The 26,053-nt window shown below is 47.6% G+C and overlaps 1 protein-coding gene across 1 annotated transcript; it reads left to right on the plus strand.

Annotated features, from left to right (window-relative positions):
• The first annotated feature begins 231 nt into the window (after positions 1-231).
• On the plus strand, positions 232-25,551 carry LOC149362164 (uncharacterized). The gene is made up of 5 exons (XM_089572928.1): positions 232-345; positions 11,100-11,266; positions 12,552-12,625; positions 20,181-20,267; positions 25,400-25,551. The coding sequence occupies exons 1-5, from the start codon at positions 232-234 to the stop codon at positions 25,549-25,551; spliced, it is 594 nt and encodes a 197-aa protein (XP_089429054.1).
• The last annotated feature ends 502 nt before the right edge of the window (positions 25,552-26,053 follow it).

Raw genomic sequence — 26,053 nt, forward strand, 5'->3', positions numbered from 1 at the left:
TGGTGATGCTTATTTTTGCTTAAAAGCTTCACCGTGCCGACAGTTCCATTATCCTCTCTATCCCCTCTTCAATGCAGCTCACATCTGTTATCCCAAAATTCTACGGTTGTTGCGCTTTACTCTCTCCTACCTCTCAGTCTCTCCTGTTTCCAAGTTTTAAAGGACGGCCGCTGAGGCGAGAGCCACGCACACTCAGCTAAACCCCGCATAGCGAGGGCTCTTATCGAAGACATGTTTCAAAAAGTTGTCATCTTCCTTTTCGTTCAAGTCCTGGTGACCTTGGCTGAGGAACTTTATTACCCAGAAATACGCAGCGATCTTCAAGAATACCAAGATGCCAGCAGGGTGAGGTCCTTCACTTGTGCCATCTTCTCTAATAGGGGTCACGGGTTGGTCACGGGTCACGGGTTGGTCACGGGTTGGTCACGGGTTTTTTAAGCTAGACCTTAAGAGTTTCTTTAAGCAAAAAAATGTTCTTGCTAACAACAAGGTTTTAATATTAGTTTTCTCAGTGTACTTCTCAAACCAGAAGGGAGGAAGACATCTTAGGTGGCTGTCAGCTACCTATATAAAAATAGCTTGCACGGCTACCTAGCTGTAGTATATGCCATAGGCAGCCCTAACAAATATATAGGGTGATTATTTTAACATTTAGCGATTTTTTTAGAAAACTGTGAGAAATACGTGAGTGCGGTCTTTTCGGGTGTACTGTACAGCACGGTGGTCATTATGTACGTAGTAGGGCTCAATAATCATACGATTAATTAACTAAAATCAACTAATCAACGTTTTGTATTTGATTTTAAGCGGAAAAATTATATTGAGAAATTAGATGCTGTTCGCATCGAAGGTAACCCCGGTTTTAATTTTTTTTTGGCCTTGCGGTTCTAGGAATCCAACGTCTAAATTATGCATTTCAAAGCTCGTTTAGTTGGTTTTTTTTTCCGCCTTGCATATTCATTATTGATGTCTCGGCGCGCAGTATCGTCGTCGAATCACGTAATTGCATCTACATCGCAAAACACACAAACGGTGTCGGTATTTGCTGCATTAATAATGCGAGCGACACTATTTTATGAATGTGCAAAGTGCGAAAGCCAACTCAAGAAGCTTTCAAATATGTATTTCTAACGTTCGATATTTCTAACCACATTACCGATAAAGAAAACTAAAAAACTGTGCTCGCCTTTGATCTTGACGAACTTAAAGTTCGCAATATAATCTTGTTCTCTGAAATAAAAGTAAAATAAGTTTATTGCGTCATTTTAGTTTATCTATTGTTTAATTATTGAGCTCAATCACGTAATTACTGTCCACATTGCAGTACAATTAACCGGCACAGAGAACGCAGACCTATCTCTCACAGTGCTTAAAATAAAAATCCCACAATCACCCGCTATATCTTATGGCAAGCATTTCGTTAAGGATATTAAACTAAGCTAGATTACATGCGCTGGGGATTAGTTACCCCTTTCAGTATGGAAATGACACCACAATGAACAAAGCATCAGCTGCTGTTTCTTCACATCTTGTTACAGCCCTCGAATAGGGCATAAAAACGAAACTTATTTTAATTTGGCAAGCTCTTCTACAAAGCTATTTTTAATGTGATCGTATCTAGGCTGCCATCATGCGTTTTCCGGTTTCTCCGTAAAAAAATTTCATTAGTGCAGAGAAGGTACACGACCTCGTAACGTCTTCACAACGTGCTATGATGGGTCATCATGATTGGTCGAAAGAGATCACGTGGCTTTGTGACGTTGTCTCAACCTGCCCACCATGGCAGGTGGACCCCCAAAATTTTGTAAGTTGGCCCAAACCGCCAAATTCCAAAAAACCGTCGATGTTTTGCAAGTAGGCCCACTCATAAAAAAGGATTGAGGGGGATTAGTTGGGACTGGCGTTTGATTAGGTGGATGAGTGGGTCGCATTACTATAATCACGCATGATAATCCAATATAAAGTACTCGCACATTCTAGAAAGTGATGACATACCTTACAATTCTGGACAAAAGCATTTTGGACCGGAAACCTGTTTAGGAACGCAGTTTTTCTCATATATTGTAAGATTTCACTCTAACAATCGTTTTATCCGTAGATCACCCGATGGCAGTCTTGCATTTTATTTTCTGTTAACGTTTTAGCTATCGTCAGAAGCGTTTCCCAATGGTTTTCTAGGGCAGTCTTAACTCTTCGATGCGATCGGTGGAAGAAGAATGGACCATTACCTTCAATTTTTCCATAACATTGTCTTGCCATTTTCCAGTTAAAATTTTCGTCCCGAAATGTTCATCCCTGACCCCTCTCCGGATCATCGTGGGATGATCCGTAGAGGGGTCAGGGGGCTCAACTATGTAATTCACGGGAGAAGTTTGTTGTAGAAGGCGGTAAGGGCCGTGACAGCGGGAAATCAGTTCCGTGGCGAGGCCGGGAGTGGAGGAAGGCACCCAGAGCCAAACGAGTGCGCCGGAGTTATATGACGCGGGAGGGTCGAAGGGGTTCCGACGGTGCTTCTGGTGCCGCTGGAGCTGTGTGGTGAAAGAGCGTGCAAGTTGTCGACATTCTTCGGCATTCATGTGAGCTTCGGAAAGGGACGTGGTCTCGAAAGGCTCAGGGCGATAGGGAAGGATGGTGTCCATGGTGGATGTAAGCTCTGGACCATATAAGAGGAAGAAAGGGGAGAATCCCATCGTTGTCTGCGTAGCCGTATTGTACGCGTAGGTTACGAAAGGAAGTACTTTCTCCCAGTTGGAGTGGGCGATAACAACGTATATGGCGAGCATGTCACTTAGTGTGCGGTTGAACCGCTCAGTCATGCCGTTGCTTTGATGGTGATAGGTACTGGTACAGCGGCGAATCATTTGGCATTCCTTTAGCAGCGCCGCGACGACTTCCGATAGAAAAACACCGCCACGGTCACTGAGCATTCTTTTCGGGGCGCCGTGACGAAGAACAAGACAGTGTAGGATGAAAGAAGCAACATCCTGTGCGGTGGAAGATTGGAAAGGCGACGTTTCTACGTAGTGGGTTAGATGGTCAACGGCAACGAATACCCAGCGCTTGTTAGACGAACTAGTTGGAAGCGGACTGTAAAGATCAATGCCGACGTGGTCAAAGGGGCGGGCAGGGCAGGGTAACGACTGTAACGGAGCGGGGTCGTAGCGGGGTGGGTTCTTGCGACGTTGGCAGGCTGTACATGACCGAATGTACTGACGTACGAAGCGGTACATACCGCGCCAGTAGTATCGCAGGCGAGCATAGGTTTTCAATACACCAGCATGGGCACATTGTGGATCTGCGTGGAAAGCGGCGCAGGTCGCAGCACGGAGGTGGCGAGGAATCACCACCAGCCACTTCCGCCCGTCGGAGAGGTAGTTACGCCGGTATAAGAGGCCATCACGAACGGCAAAATGGTGGGCTTGGCGACGAAAGGTCCGGGACAAAGAAGGTGGCGAGGGATTAGACAGGAAGATGAAGAGCGAGTTGATCCGAGGATCCTGCAGTTGTTCGGAGAGCATATCAAGGACACCGAACGACGGGAAATCGTAGGCACAGACGAGGGCAGAGGCAGAATCGCAAGGGAGTGGTGAACGGGAAAGTGCGTCGGCGTTGGAGTGCTTGCGTCCAGAGCGGTAAATGACGTGAATATCAAATTCCTGGAGACGTAAAGCCAGTGGGCAAGTCGGCCAGAGGGATCTTTGAGGGAAGACAGCCAGCAGAGAGCATGATGGTCGGTGACGACATGGAACGACCGGCTATAGACGTAAGGGCGCAACTTCGCAATCGCCCAAATGATGGCGAGACATCCTTTTTCTGTGGCAGAGTAGTTGGATTCCGCCTTGGAGAGGGCAGGGCTGGCGTAACCGACAACATATTCCGGATACCCACACTTCCGTTGGGCAAGAACTGCGCCCAAGCCCACACCGCTCGCGTCAGTGTGAATTTCAGTCGGACAGTCGGGATAAAAATGGCGGAGTATTAAAGGGATACTGAGGCGGTTTTCAAATCAGCTAATTTTTTAGGGTTTTGAAGTAGTGTCATTGCTGATCACGTCTGCGAAATTATTTTTTCGATTTTTGCTGAAACAGTGGCGCAATCACCAATTAAAAACGCGATGTTCAAATCTCCCGCGCCCCGCGCGAGCGTAGGAGAGGGAAACAGCGGAGAGTCGGCCAACGTGACGTCACATTGAGGAGCCGGGGATACTTCGGCGCACCCGAGCGAGCTTTCAGCGCGCGTTGTTTCTCGTGCTGCGTGCGTTGTGACGTACAAAGTATGTCAGCCGACCTTGAGAATCAGATTCAACACGAGGTACTACTCTGCGTTCGTGTCCATGAACAATTACGGCCGAGACTGTGTCGTCTTCCACTGTTTTTCCCAAGACCATAAGCTCGCAGCGCAAGCGCTCGCTGTTGTGACGAAGTATTCAAGCTGACCAAAGCAAGCCTACTCTGCTCGAAGCACTTTCGTAAGAGCGGCTACATGCAGAGCTTGTCCCTAATGTGACCTCTGGAGATTTCTGTCGAAAAGGCGCGGCTGAACCATGACACAGTTCCATCGATTTTCTCGCGCATGAGAGGCTTGTAACCATTCCGAAGAAGCGCCTCTTTTAAAAGTAGAAACATGCTCACTTAGCCCCTGAAGAAACCTTATAGAGGCTTAAGCATGTGACGCTCTCCTCAGCTTAGGTGCGGCCAGACCTCCTGAGACGCACTCAGCAAGGCTCGGTTAGTGATTTTATACTCGGTTAGACGTGTCCAAACAAGCAAGAAAGCAAGCAAGCAGAGCAAAGCACAATAAAGCAAAGCAAGCAAGCATCGAAGCTCTTCATGTGCGGCATCTCGTTTAATCGTAGCTAAGCAGTTAAAATGAAAGCGTTCGACGTTGATTTCGGATGCAAATTTATGAGTGCAATGAATGCCAACCGAGTTTTTGCAAAAAAACACCGCAACCTTACTCGGTTTCTTCATCAAGTTGTGGCAGCGGGCGAGTTGCAGCTAGCTTGGCTTTTAAACACACATATAGTTGGCAACTACTTCACTGAACCTAAACTGCAAATCTAGGAAAGGCGAACGTTTTCGAGGCAGCGATTGATATTTTCTGGCATCTGCTGGACGCGCCACGAGTGAACGCGCAGCCTTGTGCGCGTATTTGGCTTGGTTTCCAGCGCACAATGCTTGCGTCACTATCCTGGGGTCACATGCCTCGCAGTGCTAGGCCACTGCGCTTCGCTAATTTTGACATCAACTTTGTGCTCCTTCATCGTTTCCTTGAAATGCTTTTTTGCCCCAACCTGCAACGCCGGGTACTGAGAACAGGATTTTTTGTACACAGTGCTTTGGGCCTTTTCTTTAGGATGACGCGCTTCCGGGCGAGCCAGGAGGTGTCCGGTGGTGGTAATTGACTTGAGTATTGTTCGCACCCCTTCCTTTCCGAGAATACGAGCCGAGGTTGTGCTGGCACCTTTTACGCATGTTCTGCATACGCGTCTTTCACGCTGGCGTATGCTTGTGCTAGGCGTAGAATTTTTTGCTTGTGTCTTTTTTTGGTTTCAGGCGATACGTTGAATGAGCAAACTGTAGTATCCTTTTCTTCGAAGATCACTGAAAAAAAATAGTCGCCGTATTCGCTTTTACAACGACACGGAAAGCTGCGATCTGCACTCAACGCAGCGCCGGATCCGCATCGGCAGCTTCTCCAGTCCTCAAAGTGACGTCACGACCTCTCTTGACCAATCACGGGCGGCGGCGCGCCGCGCGGCGTGCCCCGCGGCACAGGCCGCATATTTCGGCTAAAAAAGGCAATTTGCGCTTGTTTTTGCCTTATTTGGATGCGATATTCCAGTATACAGCATGAAAAACTATAAGACGCCGCTGCCAGCCTGATTTTCAAAAAAAGTGCTTCAGTCTCCCTTTAAGGGGGAGGGGGGGGGGGGCAGACCAGCAGGAGACGTAAATTGTTGAATGCGTCATCGCAGCCGGGTGAACAAGACGTGAGATTCCGTCTGCCGGCAAGAATCCGTGTTAAAGGGGCGGTAATACAGGCGAAATTCCGGATGAAGCGGCGGAAGTAGGAACACAAGCCTATAAAACTACGAAGTTATTTTAAGGTGGTTGGTTGGGAAAAGTCAGCGACGTTGCGAAGTTTGGCTGGGTCAGGAAGAACGCCACCCTTGGAGATGACATGGCCTAATAAGGTCAGCTTCGTGGCACCGAAGTAACATTTCTGCAGGTTTAGTTGCAACTCGGCTGCAGTAAGGCACTTAAGGCCACGCTGGAGGCGCAGTAAATGGGAAGAAAAATCTTTGGAGAAACTACCATGTCATCCAGATAGCACAGACACGTGTCCCATTGGAGCCCGGTGAGAATATCACCCACCATTCTCTCGAATGTGGTTGGAGCATTGCATAGGCCGAATGGCATGGCATTGAATTCATACAGGCCGTCTGGGGTGACTAAGGTGGTTTCCGGCCGGTCAGCGGCATTGATTCAGAGTACGTCGTTGATTCAGGGTAGAGGATAAACATCGTTGCGGGTAATCTGGTTGAGACGGTGGTAGTCACAAAGAATCGGATGGAGCCATCTTTATTTCGTCACCAGGACAACAGGAGAGGCCCAAGGCCTTCTCAAAGCCCTTGCCGCGCCGTAGCATATCGTCGACATTGTCACAGATGACGCAGCGCTCTGTGGGCGAGACGCGGTACGGTCGCTGGCGCAAGGGGGCGTGCATACCTGCGTCAATTTCGTGAGACGGCAAAAGCACGTGGGAAAGGTCAAAAGGCGTGCTGAAGCATTGGAGAAGTGTCAGTAGCTGGTCACGTTGGGTGGGCGGAAAGTCGGCAGCGATGGCGCGATGAAACGTCGACGGGAAGCGGATCGGGTGTGGTCCCACAACAGTCCAGGGCAGCAATCTCTGGACCGGCACAGTGATCGGAGAACTCGTAGGCAAGAGCAGGGTCCAGTTCTTCGACACGACCGAGGCATTCGCAGCAAAGAACAGACGACGGGCAAGCAAAAGGGTTTGAGACATAGATGGCACAATGACCATCGTAAATCGTGAGAACGGTGAAAGGAATCAGAAAACGCTGATGGCGGGTGGCAGCTGCGGTGGGTGTGAAGAGAACAGGGCTGCTGAAGGCAGAGTCAGGTCGGAGCAGAACGAGAGCAGAAGAGAAGGGTTGTATGACGGTGTCGGCAGCTACGAGGAGCTTAGCGGTGCCCACATAAAGGTCGCACAAGGAAACGTTACACATGGAAGATAGCGCAAGTTCAGCACGGACACAATCACTGCATGGTTGATTGAAAGGAAGTCGCAGCCCAGGATGACATCGTAAGAGCCCTCACTCAGCACAGCAAACTCGATGGCATATGCTACGTCGTTGATAGAAACGCGTACTTTGCAGGCTGCGATGGGGTGGATGCGCTGCGAGCTCGCCGTAGGGAGCGAGAAGTCAGTCAGGGGCTTCGTCGCCTTGAGAATTTTTCGGCGAAGAGAGTCACTAATCACAGAACAGGGATACCTTCGACAAACATCTGAATCACGTTAGGGCGAGGAAACGGAGGACTAAACGAGTTCGCAAAAGACGCAGCTCTTGCCTCCTGAACTACGGTATTTAGTTTTCCTCTGGGAGGGGATCCGGTCGCCGAAGAATTGGGGGAATTGAACGGCGGCGAGGGGAAGGCGAGCGGCGAGTCGGATAGGGGGGGGGGGGGGGGGGGGGAGTTGCATAGACGAGCCAGAAGAGCCACTGGACAAGGGCGGCTGGCGATCGTATTCGTACGGGCGCACATCATCCCCAGAACGAGGCAAGCGCTGACGGGAGAGACGGGCGACGTGGCCTGGAAGCCCACAAGCGTTGCAGATGGGCCGATTAACGGCTGTGCGCTAAGGGTTCGTAGGGTGCCGTCGTGTGCGAGGAAACGAGGCTGGCGGAGGTGGCATGGACAGAGGTGGAGCGTAATAGGCAGGACTGCTGCGGTAAGTGGGAGGGGAAAGAGAGCGCGGTGTTAGGGTGAAGGCTTCAGCATAGGTGAGTGGTGCTGCGACAGGACGAAGCGGGGGGCTCGATGGCAGGACTGCAGCGACCTGCTCCAGAACTACACGGCGGATAGTCGGCGCAAGGGAGGGCGCTATGTCGGAAGTAGTGCAGACAGGGTCTTGAACGTGATGCAGAAGGGAGAGCTGGCGGGTGACTTCCTTGGGTATGAAATCTTTGACGCGCACCATGAACATAGATTGCTCCGAAGACGAGGGACCAAGTGCCAAGCCAGCAAGACTGTCGGTAGGCGCACCATACTGCCACGCAGAAGGGCATTGCTTGCGAACCTCGTCAAAGCTTTGGCACAGTTCGATGACGGTACTGACGGAGGTGGAGTTCTTCGCCAGGAGCATTTGAAAAGCGTCATCGGCGATCCCTTCAAGAATTTGGTTAACTTTGTCTGTCTCGGACATCGAAGGGTTGGCAAGCTTGCATAAATCCACGATATTTTCGATATACCTCGTGCGTATCGGCCGGTAGCTGAGCTGGAGCACGGAGTCGTTGCTCGGCGCGGAGTTTCCGCACTGCGGGACGGCCGAAAACGTCGGCGAAGCTCGTCTTAAATAAGGACCAGGTGGGAAGGTCGGCTTCATGGTTACAAAACTATAGATTGGCAACATCTGTGAGGTAGAAGAGGATGTTGCTCAACTTGACGGAATCGTCCCATCGATTGTAAGTGCTGACGCGCTCGTGTGAGGCCAGTCAGTCGTCGAAGTCATGGTCGTCCCTACCACTGAATGGAGAAGGGTCGCGCTGGCGTTACAACCTGGAACCGAGGACAGTGGCAGGGATGGGCGCCGTTTGCTGAGTTGGAGCGTCTGGAATTGTGTGCGGGGCGAGCAAAGTTCCGCTCCGAAGTTCCAGGTTGAGGACCGGGACGTGGATCGAGGCACCTCCACCAAGTGTAAAGGTGCGTCTTCGAAGCGCAGGTCGGTGGACGTTGAGTGAAGAGCGTCAGGACTAGCACACTCCCAGGAGTCGTTGTTGCTGTTGTTGTTGTTGTAGCCTTTGACAGAATGGCACATACCCACTCTGGGGGATCGGCCAAGAATCGCGAGGTAAAGGTTTGGTATTCACCTGTACGTAGTAAAGGCAGAAGGAAAGCACACGGGAGAGGAACACCGGGGGAGTCTACCACAAGAAGTGCACGGAGAGGATGAAAGTCACTCAGGGTCCAACACTGCGCTTAGTCGACCTCTTCGTCCCACCGCTTGAGCGGGTGCCGGTTGTTCCCACTACACAGTAATTACGTGCGCTACGAGACCAAGGCCAATAACTAGCCAGCGCTTTTAGGTCGTATCATTTCTTGGAGACATGACCGATTATTACACTGCATAACAAGGTTCAGATTATCTGTCGTACCCCAAGGAATCATCAACCTCGAATTTCACTTTTCAGGGCACATACACTTTTCAGGGCATGTTTCTAGTTGCCCACGAAAATTCTACACTTGATAGAGAGAACAGCAGATAACTGTAGCCGTACTTGCCATGCAAGATTAGTGCTATGTTCCCTCTGGCCGCCTGGCCTCACAACTCTGACGGCGAGCTGGTCTGACATTACGTTTCAACCGCGCCACGGAAGAAGGACAAAGAGTAGGGCACGGCACAACGCCGTGAATTATGTTCCCTCTTGGTCCATGTGCCGTCGCACTAATTCAGCATTGCGCAGCCTTGTGCCCAGGCGCCGAGTTGCGGGTGCGGAGGTTGTCAGATCGAATCCAAAGGATTTTTTCAGATCTTTTTTTACGGCGTTAGCCGTTATACAGAGCCCACCCCGAACCGCCGCGTGATGAATCTCTTCCAAGGTCATCGATGGAAGTGGCCAGGGAGAAAAAGACGAGCCAAGGAATGGAGAGATGGCGACGGAAGGAAAAAGGGTAGTAGGGGGAGAAAACAGAGGAAAGATGTTAGCAACAGAGAGGTTGAAAGAAGAGATAAACGCAGAGATGCCGCCTACCGCTGGCTATGGGAAGCGCAAGGGCCACGTGTGCCGGTGTAATTCATTCTTTCTCTTTCCTACCCAGAGGCTGCGGCTCGGAAGCCAAGTGCTTGGTGCGAGAGAGCTCACACAAGATTCCCTCCCGGAGGGTGCGGGGCGGGGGGGAAGGGAGGGAATAATAACAAATCGAAAAACCAACGTGCGTGAATGTGGCAGCAGCCGCCCATACAGTTTTACTAGTCCTCTGAAGACAAAGATAAAAAATATAAATGAAAATGAGGGGAAGTCTGGACCAGCAGAGATTTCCTGGCCTTAAATCCGACACAAAATTAAAGGATGCTCGCCGAGCTCATGCCCGCAAGGGTCGCAAGGCTCCCCATCGAAAAGACCAAGTTGTGGTCTTCCAAGAGTGATAAATCGATCGGCGGCGTAGCCATGCCAAAGAATGGCCGGTGACGAAGACCTCGCAAAAGCGAATGCGGTGCCGGCTACAACTCGTAGGGGAGAATCTTCTGCTTCCGAGACTGCAATCTCGGAGGAGGTTCGTTCTAGGAGGGTCGCGCTGGAGCAAGAGCGTAGGAAACGTCAGTGCGAAGGAGCCGCCGCCGCCCAGCCGCCAGATCATGGCGATTGTTCAGCGGTGCCCTTGCCTAGTTTAGACAATTTTTTTTTTCATTTCATTTGCGCAAAAGAAAATTTTCACCTGTTATTTCTAGCTTGGATTTTTAGTTCTAAAGTACTACCTCACGAGGTGGAACCGGCTCACCGAGTTTGTGCGAAGATTGTCTACCTTGGCCGAATCATTAATAAATAAATAAAATATATATTGCCGCAACTGGGATTCCAACCAGCGGCGGTGCGAACAGACCACCTTCGCTGGCCACTATGCAGAAAAATCGATGTCATTGCATGTTTAGGGCACGGTATCGTTTCTCCAACTCTAGTTTTACCGTCTGTATAGCCGATAGATCGGAGTCGCGTAAAACGGGTGATTTTGGTAGTCGTCGGGGAGAGGATGTGCTCCTCACTTTTCATATGTAGCTCCACAGTATCCGTATTATTTGACCTCAGATTTCCTTCGGTCTCTAACAACTAACACGCATTGTTCTCTCATGCGCAGTGCTTTCCTGATGTCGGAGAGTGGTACCAGATATACAGAAACTACTACTCCGACCCTGACTTCGGAGGAGCCTCGAAATGCGTCAAGTTTTACAGATTCGGCACATACGAGAACTTCTCCACACCGATGGCCTTCAGCTACGGAACCACTGAGACCAGAGTAATATTGTAAGCAAAACCAAAGAATGCTTTGACAAACCTCCACATTTTTCAGAAAAGGCACGGTAAACTTATCAACATGGGTCTCACTGATAAAATTACGCAAATCCAAAGAACACATTTTTACGAAATGTTTTTTTTTCCTGCATTCCATTGCTGCGCACTAAACTCGTGCCATGGAGCGGACGGAGCACGGATATCTTGTGTATTCGCTATGCCCCGCTCTACGCGGCACCTCCTGTAGGAGAGGACATTCCATGTCAGACACAATTGTCGGTCTACGCCTAACTCGAAGGCATTCGAATGTTGAAGAGGAGACAACTGCCACTGTAGCGGAATATGTAGCGCACACCATGCGTAAAGCGCAGGTTGTAGGTTTGTATCCATCGGCGAAATCAAGTTATGTTGTGTTCTATTTCCCGCAGCTTTTCTTTTGTCTAAAATGGTCACGCAAATAAGTTCCTCCCCCAGTTAATTCTTCCAAAAAGTCACATTCCTCTATACCTTTCTTGGTTCTATTCACTGTAGTCTCCTTTACTGTGTATACGCATATGTTGGCAGGATTTGACCGAACTGGACCGAACCGCGCAGAAATAACTGAACCACGCATCCGGATAACGCAAACGTTTGTTCGCGACTGCATATCTTGACAAACATTCCGAATGTATACGTGAACTCCATAAAGAAGAGAAGCACTTTGAATACGGAATGTATTTTCATGAGTGTATGCCGTCCAAAAATTACTGTCGCTAAAGTATTGATGCAAACTCGCACTGTGCTTAATCTGGTCATGCGCTTTGACGGGCGCTGTAGCTTTAATAACACGATTTCGAAGCCAGCGGTTCTAGCTCCCTTGGCTACCACACCATGGCGCATGGTTTTGAACAATAAAAATCAGAGCTTTGACATCATCCGCGACGTAAGAAAGAGAGAGAATGACCATTTGGCTCAGAACAGAACATGTTAAGTCGCTGCTTAGCGGCACTGCTAATTCCTGGTAATGAGAGCCCGCAGTGCTAATTTCCAGCATCCCCACTACAGGGGAACCTTTCATCTTGCTCGGATCAAAATCTGATCGTCGGTGCACTGAACAGCAACCTATTGTAAAAGCTGCTGAGGCCGGGCACCAGGTTTCCGAAAATATCCGGGAAAAAAGGCGCAACGAATTAATGGGACTAAACATTCATAACAAATCATCTGTCACACACAAAGAAAGCGCTAAACCCAACCGCGACTGAACTTGTAAAACGACTTCGTCTAAGCGGTGATTAACAGTGAGTCGCATATTTTTCAGGTCTGGTAAATATACCTTGTCCTCCACGCCTTGCTATAGGGGCAGAAACTTATTCAAGTTCGTTCCAGATGAAAGTAAGTACTGAATGCAAATGATGCATTATCTTCTTTGTAACAGTCTAAACTCTTTTCTAGGCTAGCTCTTATCAAATTAAGAAGCATTAATAGCAGTTCTGACGCTGATCTTTAATCAAGTAATATTCCGAAGCGTGTCTCTGCGGTGTTTACAACCGTAAGCACAATAAATAATTGCGATCATACCTTGAAATTTTGAACGGCTCTTGAAAAATGCATGCACATCTCGTCATATTACCATCTTCATCGTTCGCCATATTTGTAATGGCACCTTGAGTGCCAAGGTGTTGGCTCCCTGAGCCCCCATACCGAACCTTTCATCCGAACTACGGTTATAGGTTGCAAGGGAAAAGCAGAAAAAGGAAACGGTGGCGGTCGAGGTCTCGTTCATGGTGAAACCCCAGCTTGTTGAAACTCCCGCCGACGCATGCGGAATTTAGGACATTCGTGTCTGCATAAGGGTGCAGTAAACATGGCACAATAAAACCTTTAGTTCTCACCTCTCCCTCTCGTTATAAAAGAAGAAACTCAAATCCCAGAATCGACCCCACCAGTGTACCTAGACATTTTTTAAAGAATGAAGTGCGCTTTGGGCTCCCATTCTATGCAGTCTTAGTCGAACATCGTCCTGATATTCCGGCGAAGCAGATGCCGACACCTTCGCTGAAACTCACGAATCAAAAGCAGACATTCACGTCTGAATGGATTCCTGCAAAAAACGAAGTTCCCTTCGTTTCGAGCGAGTCCGACACAACGCTGCGGTCAGGAAGCCGCAGCCTTCTTCGAACCCTCAGAACACTCGGCCGTCGCCATCACAACGCTGCCGTCGAGAATGCATTACATTTGACCACTCCACTTTCACTTGGCGATGAGCCACTCTTTTACTGCAAGCTTCGAGCTATCTTGACGACTTTGGCATCGTTCAGTCATTCTAGGCATATTTTAGACAACTCTCAATACATTAGCCTATATTTTTCCCTTGTGTTTTAGGTATTAACTTTCAATACACTTATTAAGATAATTAATTTTCTTTAGACAATATGTCCTCAGTCGTCGCTGCACCATTCAACCACAAATACTACTGCGGATAACTACTCCTGCGATTATGATCCTATATTTGATCATAATAATGCGATTATGACCCTATATGAGCCTATATTTTTGCTTGTGTTTTAGGCATTAACTTTCAATAACACTTATTAAGATAATTAATTTTCTTTAGACAATATGTCGTCAGTCAGTGGCTCAGTGCCTATGGCTTTCGGCTGCTCGGCATTGAGTGAATGGTGCGATTAGGGGAATTCTCATCGCGACCGCCGCAGTGGCCAAAGCATTCGGCTGCTCACGGCAACTGCGAGGGTGTGATTAAGGTGCAGGAAAAGCATTTATTCATGGCCAGTACCAGTGCTCAGTTAAAAATAACACCTGCGCTTTGTGAATGCTGGTTTAGGAGGTTCGACGTCCTAAAGCAACTCAGGCTATCAGGGAAGACGTACGGGTGGGCTGCGGATAATTTTGACCAACTGGGGTTATTGAACTCGCTCGGACATCACACAGTACGCGCGCACCGAGCATTTTGCCTCCATAGAAATGCGTCCGCCGCGGCCGGGATCGAACCCGCGCCTTTCGGGTGAGCAGCCGAGCTGAATAACCATTGAGCCTACGCGTGGCTGCCTTGTGATTTTTTGGTCGTCCGTCAACTGCAGATAAAACCGAGCACTCCAGGATGAAGGGAGAGGGTAAAGGAACTATAGCGAGCTAATGGTAGCTTAACAGGAGATCCCATAAAAGCGCATGCAATCTGCAAAGGCATCCCTCTTCTCTTTGAACTACTTCCCCTTCATCATCTTGCAAGGCCTCCCGAGTAGCATTGTATTTTACATTCTTCTCCTCGCGGACGCACCTGGGTGTATTCAGTTTTTGCGGCCAGAAAAAAATATCTCTGATACGACGGCTACCGGGATCCGGGTAGGTTAGCGTTAAATTTTTCCCTACATAACGGAAGTTACTTTTACGGTCCCCATGAATTAAGGTATAGATGTAAAACGGAACTTTAACGCTGTAGGTATTTCCAAGCACAGAACACATTGGTGTCGCAAAAGGGTGCTTTCCGCAGCACAGTTGAGTAGTAAAAAGTGTGTCAACTCACGAGCCTAAGCACCTCTAGTGACGACGTGCCGCAAAGAGCATGCAATTTCGTAAACTGGATGTGGCAAACATCGCACACTGTGCTCTTCCCGCATCCCGCAGCATGGACGCGGAGAAATATTTCTTAAGCCGTTGATAGCTGTTAGTGTCTCAAGACCTAATTACATGATGCGTGCTGACGAATGCCCCCTGAAACTGCAATGGTACGGGGCTATCTATCCGTGGGTCTCTACACTGTCCGCCATCAAAACAACGTTCCCAAACAGAAACTATGGCTTTGTTAATCGGAAACAAAGCTATTAGTTATGTTCTGGTTAAATTAACGTTGCGCGTACGGGCATCCAAGGGAGCCTACGGGCTTTGCCAGAAAAATGTCCTTATAACAGTCAGCAAACAACAACGTATACTCGCTCTGAGACCCAAAACTCCGCGCCCTTCTGGAAATTTTCCCGGTCTCCAGGACAGAATACAGCGAACAGTCTTACTCTGCCTCTTACAAAATGACCTCCAACAACCGCCGCCAGTGGCCGGAGGATTACAACCCAACCCCATTTACAGTCGAGCCGCAGAAGGCCCAGGGAACTACTTTTGAACAAGTTACCAATCGAAAATTTGCTTCCTGCCCAGCGACCTCCCCAACCAAAGCATACTTTATCTCCTGGGCCATTCCTGTCAGGAATGTCCGGTGGAAGAATACCCCTACGCCACATGAGCGTGTTGGCTTTGTCGACAAGCCGCATAGTTACCGCAATAGTTCCTACGCACCACGCATTTTATCCCAAAAACTTTTCAATTCAATTCAAGTTTATTTGCATCTATACATGTACAGATGACGGGAGTGCAGACAAAAAGCCAAATGGATTTGGCTTGACGGGGTCTGTACCCCCTACAGAAATGGCACTATGCACAATAAAGAGAACGCAAAGATACAATAATGGATAAACGAAAAAAAAGTATTAGTGAACATTCTATAACATTCTATGCTATAACAGAAATACATACGGCGAAAAAAAAATCAATGATAGAATGCTGAAAGGATTTAAAAAGCAGAAAGCATAAAGCATAAAATTATACAAATAAAATAGCTTTGAAATTCACAAACATAAATAATATGTTACTAACAAGCAAAGAAAATTGGTTAGACATTCATGGCGTCAGTGTATACTACAGCAAAGCAAACAAAACAAAAAAACGAATCCACAATGAGCCCATAAAAGGAGAGCTACGTTGTTATTAAGTTTCTAATGAGTTTAACAAAGATGGCAGTGTGTGGCGTAACATTTGTTGACCGTAGTTAGTGCGCGTTTTAGGAACGTACCATGTTTCTCTGTGACGTGTGTTGTAAATGTTAGAACTCATTGTCAATAGAGATAAATGCTCGAAGAATTTGGTGTTCTGTTTTTTCGCAGTAGTGAAACGCTTGAGTAAAATACTACGATATATGGAGGTGACCGGCTGTAAGTTAAGGGCACTGAAAAGAGGCTGCGTATGAGCGTCATATGAGGAATTAGCGATAGCGCGCACTGCTTTCTTCTGCAAAAGATAAAGCTTTGTGATGTTAGACATCGTGGTGTTTCCCCACACTAAATGGCAGTAATTCAGATGGGACAGGAAGAGACAGTTGTAAAGCAGCTTTTTCACGCTCAAGGGAAGAAAAAATCGAAGTTTCGTTAGTATTCCCACAACACGAGCGATTTTGTTAGCAACTGAGTCTGTACAAAGATTCCAAAGTAAGTTCTCTTGAAATACGACCCCGAGGCACTTAATGGATGGCACAATGTTGATAACCGAGGAACCCATTTGCAAATGGCCGTCAATGTGGACATTTTTGTTTTTAGGTTGAAAAAGTACAGCCTTTGTCTTGCTTTTATTTATAGACAGTGAATTCAATGAACTCCATCGATTGAGTTCGCTTAAAGCAGCGTTCGCAAGAGCCAACAGGTCCCTTGCACAACCAGATGTAAAAAACAGACTAGTGTCGTCAGCGTATATGATGAATTGGGCAGTGGTGTCAATATTTATTATGTCGTTAATGTAAATATTAAATAACAAAGGTCCAAGAATGCTTCCTTGAGGTACACCAGAATGAATGGGTAAGTTATCTGAAAGACAGTTATTTATTGAAACCCTCTGACACCTGAACTGCAGATAGCTTTTGATTAAGCTAAGGAATGGGCCCCTGAAACCATAAATTTCAAGTTTTGTTAGCAGTGTGGTGTGATTAATTGTGTCAAAGGCCTTTGAAAAATCGATGAAAATGCCTAGTGTCACAAAATTTTGCTCAAATGCTTGTAATATTAGTTCCTTTTGTGTTAGTAGAGCTAACTCTGTCGAACGACCCTTTCGGAAACCGAACTGACAGTCAGTAAGGATATTGTGTTTTTCGCAGAAAGCGGTCATTCTGAGTGTTATTAATTTTTCTAGGCATTTTGAAAATACAGGTAAAATGGATATTGGTCTGTAGTTAGACATGTTGTTTCTATCACCGGCTTTGAAGAGCACTGTAACCCTTGCGAGTTGCATGCGCTTAGGAAATATACTGTTTACAAAGCACAAATTATACACATGCTCAAGAACTGGACATATCAGATCTAAAACGTGTTTTACGGGGCGTATTTGCAGGTCATCAATATCGCAGCTTTTACTGTTTCGCAGAGCGGAGAACGTGAGACAAATTTCTTCGGCGCTAGTTGGATGCAGAAAAGCACTATCGCAAGTTTTGGAATTGACGTACTCTGCGGAGCGAGGATCGTGCAAACTATTCACTAGGGACACAAAATAATTATTAAAAGCGTTTGCTAAATGCGCGCCTGATGAAAGTTCCCCATTAATGATCAATTCTCGTACGCCCTCTGGATGCTGACGTCCAATGTTAAGCACTGCGCTAAGGTTTCTCCACGTGATGTCCGTCCGCTTTACAGCTTCAGGATCAAACAGCCTATGAAGGTAATCTTTCTTAGCTTGTCTGAGGGTTGCAGTTAACTTATTCCGAAATTTCTTAAATTCGGATAGATGGCACGTGTCTCTTGTGTCCAAAAAACGTTTGAATAGAGCATCTTTTTGCTTGATTAGTTTCAGAAGTGCACTGGTTATCCAAGGTTTTCTAGCTTTTCTAGGCTTCAGTGTTTTAGGGTGAAAAGATTCCGAGTAAGCCTTTTTGAAAAGACACAGAAATGACTCGTACGCGGCGTCTGCGTCAGACTGATTGTACACGTCGAGCCAATTTATTTTTGATATTCTTGTATGGAAATCCTCGAGTGTAGCTGGATTAATATCTTGGATAGTGATTGGGGGACACTGCTTTGGCTCTTTACTCGAGACATACGATTCCAAGAGAAGAAATACTGGCAAATGATCGCTAATATGAGCGCTTATTACTCCGGAGTTAATAGTTCGAGATTCAGTGTTTATAATGAAAACATCAAGCAAACTTTCACAGTCCTTGCTAATGCGAGTTGGAGCAGTAATTGTGTTGAAACATGCATTAGCTTCTAAAAGTCGAGTGAAATCAGTACTCAGCTGCGTTTCGTTCAACATGTTAATATTTATATCGCCGCCCAAGACGAGTTCGTACCTGTTTTCATTTATCCAGGATAAGAAGTTTTCCATAAATGTGAAAAAGTTTGCAACGTTCCCGCCTGGAGGGCGATATAAAACAGAAAATATGCTTTTGTTGTGAACGACAGTCAAGATTTCAAAGTCCGCTGTAACCGCCGTAAACTCGTCGATTTTTTCACACTGAAAATTCTCCCTGGCCATGAAAAGTACGCCTCCACCGTTCCTGACTGAGCGATTTAAGTAGTGTCTTGTGTAACCTGGGATCTGTATAACTTCGTGGTCGTGTCGGTACCATGTTTCACAAAGCATAATAACATCAAATGAAAAGCCAAAACATGAAAACAAGGCACACAGCTCATCAGACTTATTGCGCGCTGATTGAGTGTTCAACAGGAAGAAAGATGTGCATGGCTTTTCATGATAAATTTTAGTCACATCCGCAGGGTTCACCGATTTGCCAGCCATTGACGGGAATGGCTGTTGGCAAATTGCTCGGAATCCTAGTTCCTCACTTCATCTTATCGATGTCCGCAACGCAAGATATGCGCAGCACATTCGACGTGTCTGTCTTGCGCGCGAAAATTTTGCCGCCCTTTGTCCACGCGTACTTCCATTCTTTTGATTTCTTTCGCTCCACAACTTGTCCAAGAAGTTTCTTCAAGGCGGGGCAAAGGTGCTCATTAATAAATACCGGGGGAGAACTGGAACCATCAGCACTCTGGTAACCAAAATCAGAGGTATAAATTCGATTTTTCCTGGCCTTTTCAATCACCGCTTCCCGTTTCGCACGAGAGCGGAACTGCACGACAATGTTAGGGCATCCTTTGTCTTTCCTTGGCACACGATGACACATTTCTACATCGGAATCAGAAATGGGTTCGCTTATGACGTCTCCTAGTTTGCTCAAGATTGAAGGTACGTTCTCGTCGTCGCTGACCGGAACGCCTTTAATCTCAATGTTCCGGTTCCTCGAGTACTGTTCTTGGTTTGTCACCCGGTCTTCAAGATCAGATAGTTGTTGTTTCAGTCCTGTGCATTCCTGTGATAGCTCGGCATTTTCTTTCTTTAGCGCTGAGTTTTGCTTTTCTAGTTTTGCGCAGCGCTAAGCCATAGCGTCAAACTGTTCACTAAAGAAATCAACGGATTTTTTCAGTTCTTTATATTCCTTTCGAAGCTCTTTCTCTAGTGCACTGCGCATATCTCGCATTTCCTGTTTAAAATCTTTCAACAGCTTTGTCACTTCAGTAGGCATTTCAAATTAGCAGTTCAGCAAACACGTACAAGAGCTTGGCAGCAGCGGCCGCCGAACCCTGTGTCTGTTCTTGGTGAGCATCGTTCATGCGTTAGACAAGCGCTGTACAAACTGGAAAGCCAGTCTCATCAATACGCGCCTTCTCAAAAGGGAGAATTGGTGGGGGCAGTTGGTTCATGGTACATGTGGAAAACACGCGAAACACGGGACAGAGAAAATAAAACACACAAAGCGCTTCTCATCCCTACCACTTGGAGCGTAGTCGTTGATTGTAGTTTTCTGTCGGTCTGTTTAGTTAGTTTAACTGCTTGTGAACTCAGTTCTTGACCCTTACTAATTTTTGCGCGTGCGAAGAAACTACTTTCGTTATCTGCACCAAAGAGGCTTTGCCATGAGTCATTCGCATGTCAGAAAACATGAAAAACTAATTGCGCAAAGGCCGCTACGAATCAGGCAACATATCCCGCTAGTGCCGTTCAGTCGCACGATATTTGCTTAGGTCCTAACGTAGCCTGGAAGCTGCACAGCGTTTTTCTAACGCTTTCTGCTGCCACTGAAGCAACGCATTGTTTTCATGTTCTTCCACACGTCGCCCAGCTTCGGGAGTTGCTCAGGAGGAGTGGAGCGTGATTTATACGGACTGTGACACGTGTTTCATCGCCCGTCACCGCTATGCTGATAACGGTGAGTGCAAGCAATATTACCGCGCATTCCAACAGGCGATCCAAAGCAGAGCCCTATGGACACTTACGGACAGCGCTTAATCCAATATGACCACGCAAAAGGATGGAATAAAGTGCCACTTTATACCGAAATGGCCAGCCACTTCTTGTTCCCAGTTAAGCATTTCCCCTTTTAGAAGATTTAGGGCTATCTGTTAGTTGATCTTTTATATAGCGCCTCCTGAGTGTTCACCGCCATTGTTTTGTTGACTGATCATGTATAGCCGGGTCAATATCCCAAATTGCGTACAGTGCCACACTCCAGAGACTATTGGACACCTTTGCGAGTGCCCGAACTATACTGCTGCAAGAAGAACATTGGAGGCGACCGTGAAACAACTGGACTCTCGCCGTCTCTCTGAGGAAACTCTTCTGGGCGCCAGGACGAGACGTTCTGATTGGTGGCGTGTGAGAAAGGCCCTGCTCAACTTTTTGTGTGAAACAGGCCTGGATACTCGTCTGTGACTGCCTGTGCACAACCTACATAATTAATGACATGTGTCGGTGTTTGTGTTGCAGACACCAGTTTTATGAGTTTTATGTGCGTCTACTAACCGCGATGCGAGTTCCAGCCAGTGTGGTGTGTGTGCGTGTGTGTGTGTGTAGACATCACCCGTGAAACTCATTGTATTATTCCATCATCAGCCTTCATTCGCACTTTCCTCTTCCTGCTCTTCCCTTTCCCCTGTGTGGAGTAGCAGGCCAGGGCCATGTTACCACCGGCCGACCTCTCCACCTTTCCCTCATTAAAATTCCTTTCTCTCTCTCTCATGTATAGCCGAGCTTTATGTATACTCTGTTGCCGAAATAACGAGTGTGTACAATGGACCTGTTCTAGCTTCTTCTATTGACCCGGCAGATTTTGCAAATGTTTTTTTTTTATTCGGCTTGAAGGAATAAATAAAAACAATATAGCCCTGCGTCCTAGCGTGGAATTTATGGCATCAGCCGCAAGACATTACTTGTTGAGCCACCTTCCGCGGTTTGCAGATTTCAAAGTGGAGAGAGAGAGAGAAAACCCCCATCACACTGAAGGGAGAGGAAAAGTACTAGAAGGAAGAGAGGATTGCAAGGCGACGATGGCTAAATAAGATTTCGCTGATCCGCTTAGCACGGTTATGCCTTCTTTCACAGTTGACGATGTAGATTCCACAGCCAAATGCAGGGCACAAATGGCTAAAACAAATCTCTTTCGCTGATTAGTGCGCTAAACTGTTAACCTTAGCACTTCTAATTTTTTGCTGAGTCGGCGGTGGCGAATAGGCATCCAAATCCACTCTCGTGCACCTGGATTGTATTCTGTGTGGCGTCGACGTAGACTTCGGCGTCCTGCGTCGGTGCGCGGTTGGTCGTTAATGCGTTGGCGGGTCAGCCGACAGACGTCTACAGCGCGCTGCAGGTTGGCAGCGACGTCAAGGTTGTCTTCGTTATTGATGTTCGGTAGCTTAACATCGAGAGTGGTCGTCGCCGCTCTGCCCTGAACGAGCCTAAAAGCTTCGTCTGGGTCGTCTACCGCACTGTGACGTTGTAAGCGAAGACGAAGAAAGGTGCAATGGTGTCCAATGTCCCGTGTTCTGCGTCAGCATAGATGGCAAGCATGTGTGCGATGATCTTCAAGCGCTCTGTAAGGCCATTAATCTGCAGATGGTACGCAGACGTCATCCGGTTACTTGTCTGCCTATAGTTCTAAATGGCTTCCCTCGTTTCCGCCGTGAACGCTGGTCTTGTGTTCATGGAGAGAACTTTGGGGGTGCCGTGTTGCAGGGGGATGCATTTAAGGAAAAATTTCGCCACTTGTGCTGTTCCGCCGTCCAGCACAGCTTTTGCTCCGGTGCAGCGGGTCAGGTAGCCTGTCGCCACGATGATCTACTTTTTTCTACAGGTTGCCTTCGGGAAATGGCCTAGGAGGTCTATGCCGACCAGCTGAAAGAGCCTTGATGGGGATCCATTAGGATCCGGGAATTCTGCTGGTCGTGTCGGTGGCCTCTTTTGTCGGGGGCAACCTCGACAGGTTTTCACATACCACGCGACAACGGTATATAAGTGGGGCCAAAATTATTTTTCCTGAATTTGGCGGAGGGTGCTAGACAAGCCGGGTTGTCCAAGTGTCGGCTCGTAGTGTGAAGCCTGCAGGATTTCTCCGCAAAGGTTTGCAAGTATGTATAGAAGGTAAGCGCATTTTTGCGGTGCGAAGTAATTCTTCACGATAACCGTGTTACTTACGCAGCAGAAAAAAAATCCGCGTTGGAACGATGATGGAGGTGTAGACGCCTTGCCTTCCAAGGATTCGATGAGGCTTTGGAGTTCGTAGTCCTTGCGTTTCTGCTGCACGAAAGTGCTGGCGCGGACAGATACAAATAAGTTGTCGTACTCGTCGTCCTTTAGGCGTCCCTCGACGAGGGGTCATGATATTCAATCGGCGTCAAAGAGCTTGAGTCCAGACTTGTAAACGACGGTGATGTCACACTCTCGAAGTCGTAAGCTCCAGTGAGTGAGTCGGTCCGAGGGGTCATTTAGGTTAGCAGGCCAGAACAACGCGTGATGGTCACTTAAAACCTTTAATGGCCTTCTGTAGAGGCAGGGGGTGTTATCAATGTGCCCCAGATGGTCGCAAGGAACTCCTTTTCATTCTTGAATAGTTGACCTTTGCGATGACACACTCAATGCCGTTCTTTGGACGCACGCAGAGTCGAGGTCCAAACTGCTTTCGTCGGTATGGACATCAGTTGCGAAGTCTTCACTGAAGTAGACAACGACTGACGGCTTTTACAAACAGAGTTGAAATCCTCTGAAAGCTTCAGGCTGTGGCGTTTCCCATTAGAACGGAACGTTTGCTTTCGTCAAACGCGTCGCGGCTTCGTCCGTGAGGCACTCTTTACATAACGCCGATATAATGGTCATAATCTAAGAAACGTGAGGACAACTCCCTTGCCAGCAAGCTGTGGAAAGCTCACAATAGAAGTCTTTGCTGTATCAGGTAGCACTCTCATCTTGCTGACAGCTCCTCGCAGGTGAACAGCAGTTTTCTGGCATTAAGCAAGTCAAGTAACCACCTTAGATGTTCCTCTAAGTCTACTAAGAATACGACGACGTCATCGAGATAAACGAGGCAATTTTGCGACTTGAGACCAGATAGCACAGTGTTCACGACTCCTTGAAACGTTGCCGGTGTGGTGAAGAATTCAAACGGCATGACCTCGAACTCGAAGAGTCCGTGTGGCGTTATGAAGGCTGTCTTCTCGAGGTCTCTTTCGCCTACTTCAATCGGCCTGTACCCGCCGTTTAGTTTTATCGGCAAGAAGTTACTTGGCCTTGCGCAGTCGAGCCAGTGTGTCGCCGATGCGGAAGAGGGGGTAGACATCCTTCTTGGCTATCTGGTTTGAGCGAGGGTTATTGACGCAGAAACGATGTTTACCATTCTCTAGACAAGAGGAACTGGCGACGCTCAGAGGCTTTTTGACTGCTTAATTATATCGTCACGTAAATGTGGTCGACTTAAACTCGGGTGACTTCGCGTTCTAGTGTCGACACTCGGCATGAGCTTGAACGAGAAGGCAGGGTGTATTCAACGGTGATTATTCGATGTTCAGCGACAGCTGTTTGTCTATCCGCAAAGACAACAAAAAAAGAGTCGCTTAGTGTCGGAGTAGACTGCATAGCTGGTCTTGTCTGCGCTGGGATACCGCCGGATTGATCTCGAAGGTGGCCGCCTCGTCTTGGCCAAGCAGGTCTCTTACTGGTGGGTCGGAGAGTGTCAATGCTTCCCGAATGTTAGCTATCTCGTCCACAATATCAATCGTCGTTTCTTTGGTGAGGCATCGTCATTATTCAATAAATTCGTCACCAGCACCTCAGCTTTCGACTCCGGAAATGGGCGATGCCTCTTGAGATTACAAATCCTCGGTCTAGAAGCAACCCTATGTTCCCACGGATGATGGCTTCAACGCTGGTGGCATCTTTTGTACCGAAGGTGACCGCGACGCTTGAGCGGGGTAGGACGTTCACTTGCTCATTCAGGATACTTAGCGACTTGATGCTCCAAGGTTATTTTCACAGACAGAGGTTATTTTCACAAACGTGGTGCACTTAGTCGGATGGAAAGTTTATCGCTGGATGCTCAGTCAGCAGGTTTAAGCCTAGTATCATGTTTTGAAGGCTGCAGGGCCAGTATGTCCGCTGACCGTTACTCGTGCGGTGCACCGCCCAGACAGTTAAACAAGGTGTATTTGCAGTCCAAATGGTTGAGCCATTCTTCTGGGTCACCGCCAAGGAACCGTGGAATGTTGGAAGTGCACTGGGGTGTTGGAAAATTTCTGCGGCAGGCGTCGCAGCACCGAAGCTTTAAACTGAGCGCGGCCAGAGCGGCGGTAGTTCCGTTCCCTCAACGCCGCAGAGTTGTTCACTTCTTTTTGGGAGCAAGTCAGCCGAACAGAGAACTTGTTTTGAAATATTTTCGTGGTCTTCCTGACGTCGGGACTGCAGTAACCACCACGTGACATCTGGCAACATTCAGGCGTTGCTAAAATTTAATGTGTACAAATTTATGCCAGTAACTCTAAGTCCTCTTTACGCGACTCCCCTCGAGAAGAACTGTCCTCTGAACTATTCATGCGCCTTCGTGAGCAAGATAAAAATGTGTTTCGAGCACCACGTCGTCAAAGTAAAGTAACCTGTCAATTCGATTTGGTAATTATACCAAGTATGTAGTCTTCACCTTTCAATTACTTCATGATTTAAACATGCGTGATGTGGTCTGAATATGTAAGTCATGCTGCAGATATGTATCATAGCTTGCTCGTTTCTTTTATATGTATCGATTCCAGTTTACTACGCGTTTCATATTGAAGAAACATACTTTCTAGCAATTCTACGCTAGGAAGCCACGTCAAAATTTGATGTCTCTAGAATACAGTTGGGATGGAGAGAACTGTTAAGCAACTTTGAGGGGCTTGTTACTACACAGCGTATTCTTTGGTTATTTTAACACTGTAATCTTGTCTACGGAGGATGAAATGTTTACGACTTGATTCCCTGTTGCACGATCAGCGCACGTTGACTCTTTGCTCACACCGGCCGAATGGTTTCTCTGCCCAGGATACGGCTGCACCTACTGGCGCCGGGTGTCCACATTCCATGAGGAAGGAGACTGCTGCGAGTTTATTTACGAAGAGAACTGTGGCTCGTCACCCAAGTACCAAATCTACTACCCGTCGTGCGATCCGGGCCTGGGGATGCCTGGCGTGTAGGGGACTCGATCTGTGAGTGGATGTCGAAGCGTCCGCCATGCAGATTGCACTTGGTGGCGTCGCACGGCAAAGCCATGTGCTTCATTTGTACGCCATGATGGTGGCAATAAAGGTAAACGCTTTCGCTGTCACGTTATTTCGTCACACTGCGGCGACAGTGGGAAGGCACACGGGCGAAATCTTCCAAAGCAAAGCGTTCACTTGGTGAACATGTGCCTTGTTAAGAGAAAATAAAGATGGCGGAAATATTTATGCCCGCACTTGGCAGTTGGTGGATGAGAAACGTTTGCAAGCCATGGATCTGCCATATTCAAAGATGACTGGCAACTCCCCACATACGGTGCGAACGCCGTCGCGAGTGCTCCTTAACATCGTGGATATTGTCCGTATGTGATAAATGAGAGCTTTTGACTACAGAAGCCCAGCTTCTCTGATTTTTTTTAAATTGCACAGCGAGCGGGTACAGGAAGAGTACTATTTAATAATTTGTCGTAAGCCTTGC

This window comes from Amblyomma mixtum, chromosome 2, assembly GCF_055824585.1.
Source record: "Amblyomma mixtum isolate Tamu chromosome 2, ASM5582458v1, whole genome shotgun sequence".
Lineage (NCBI taxonomy): Eukaryota > Metazoa > Arthropoda > Arachnida > Ixodida > Ixodidae > Amblyomma > Amblyomma mixtum.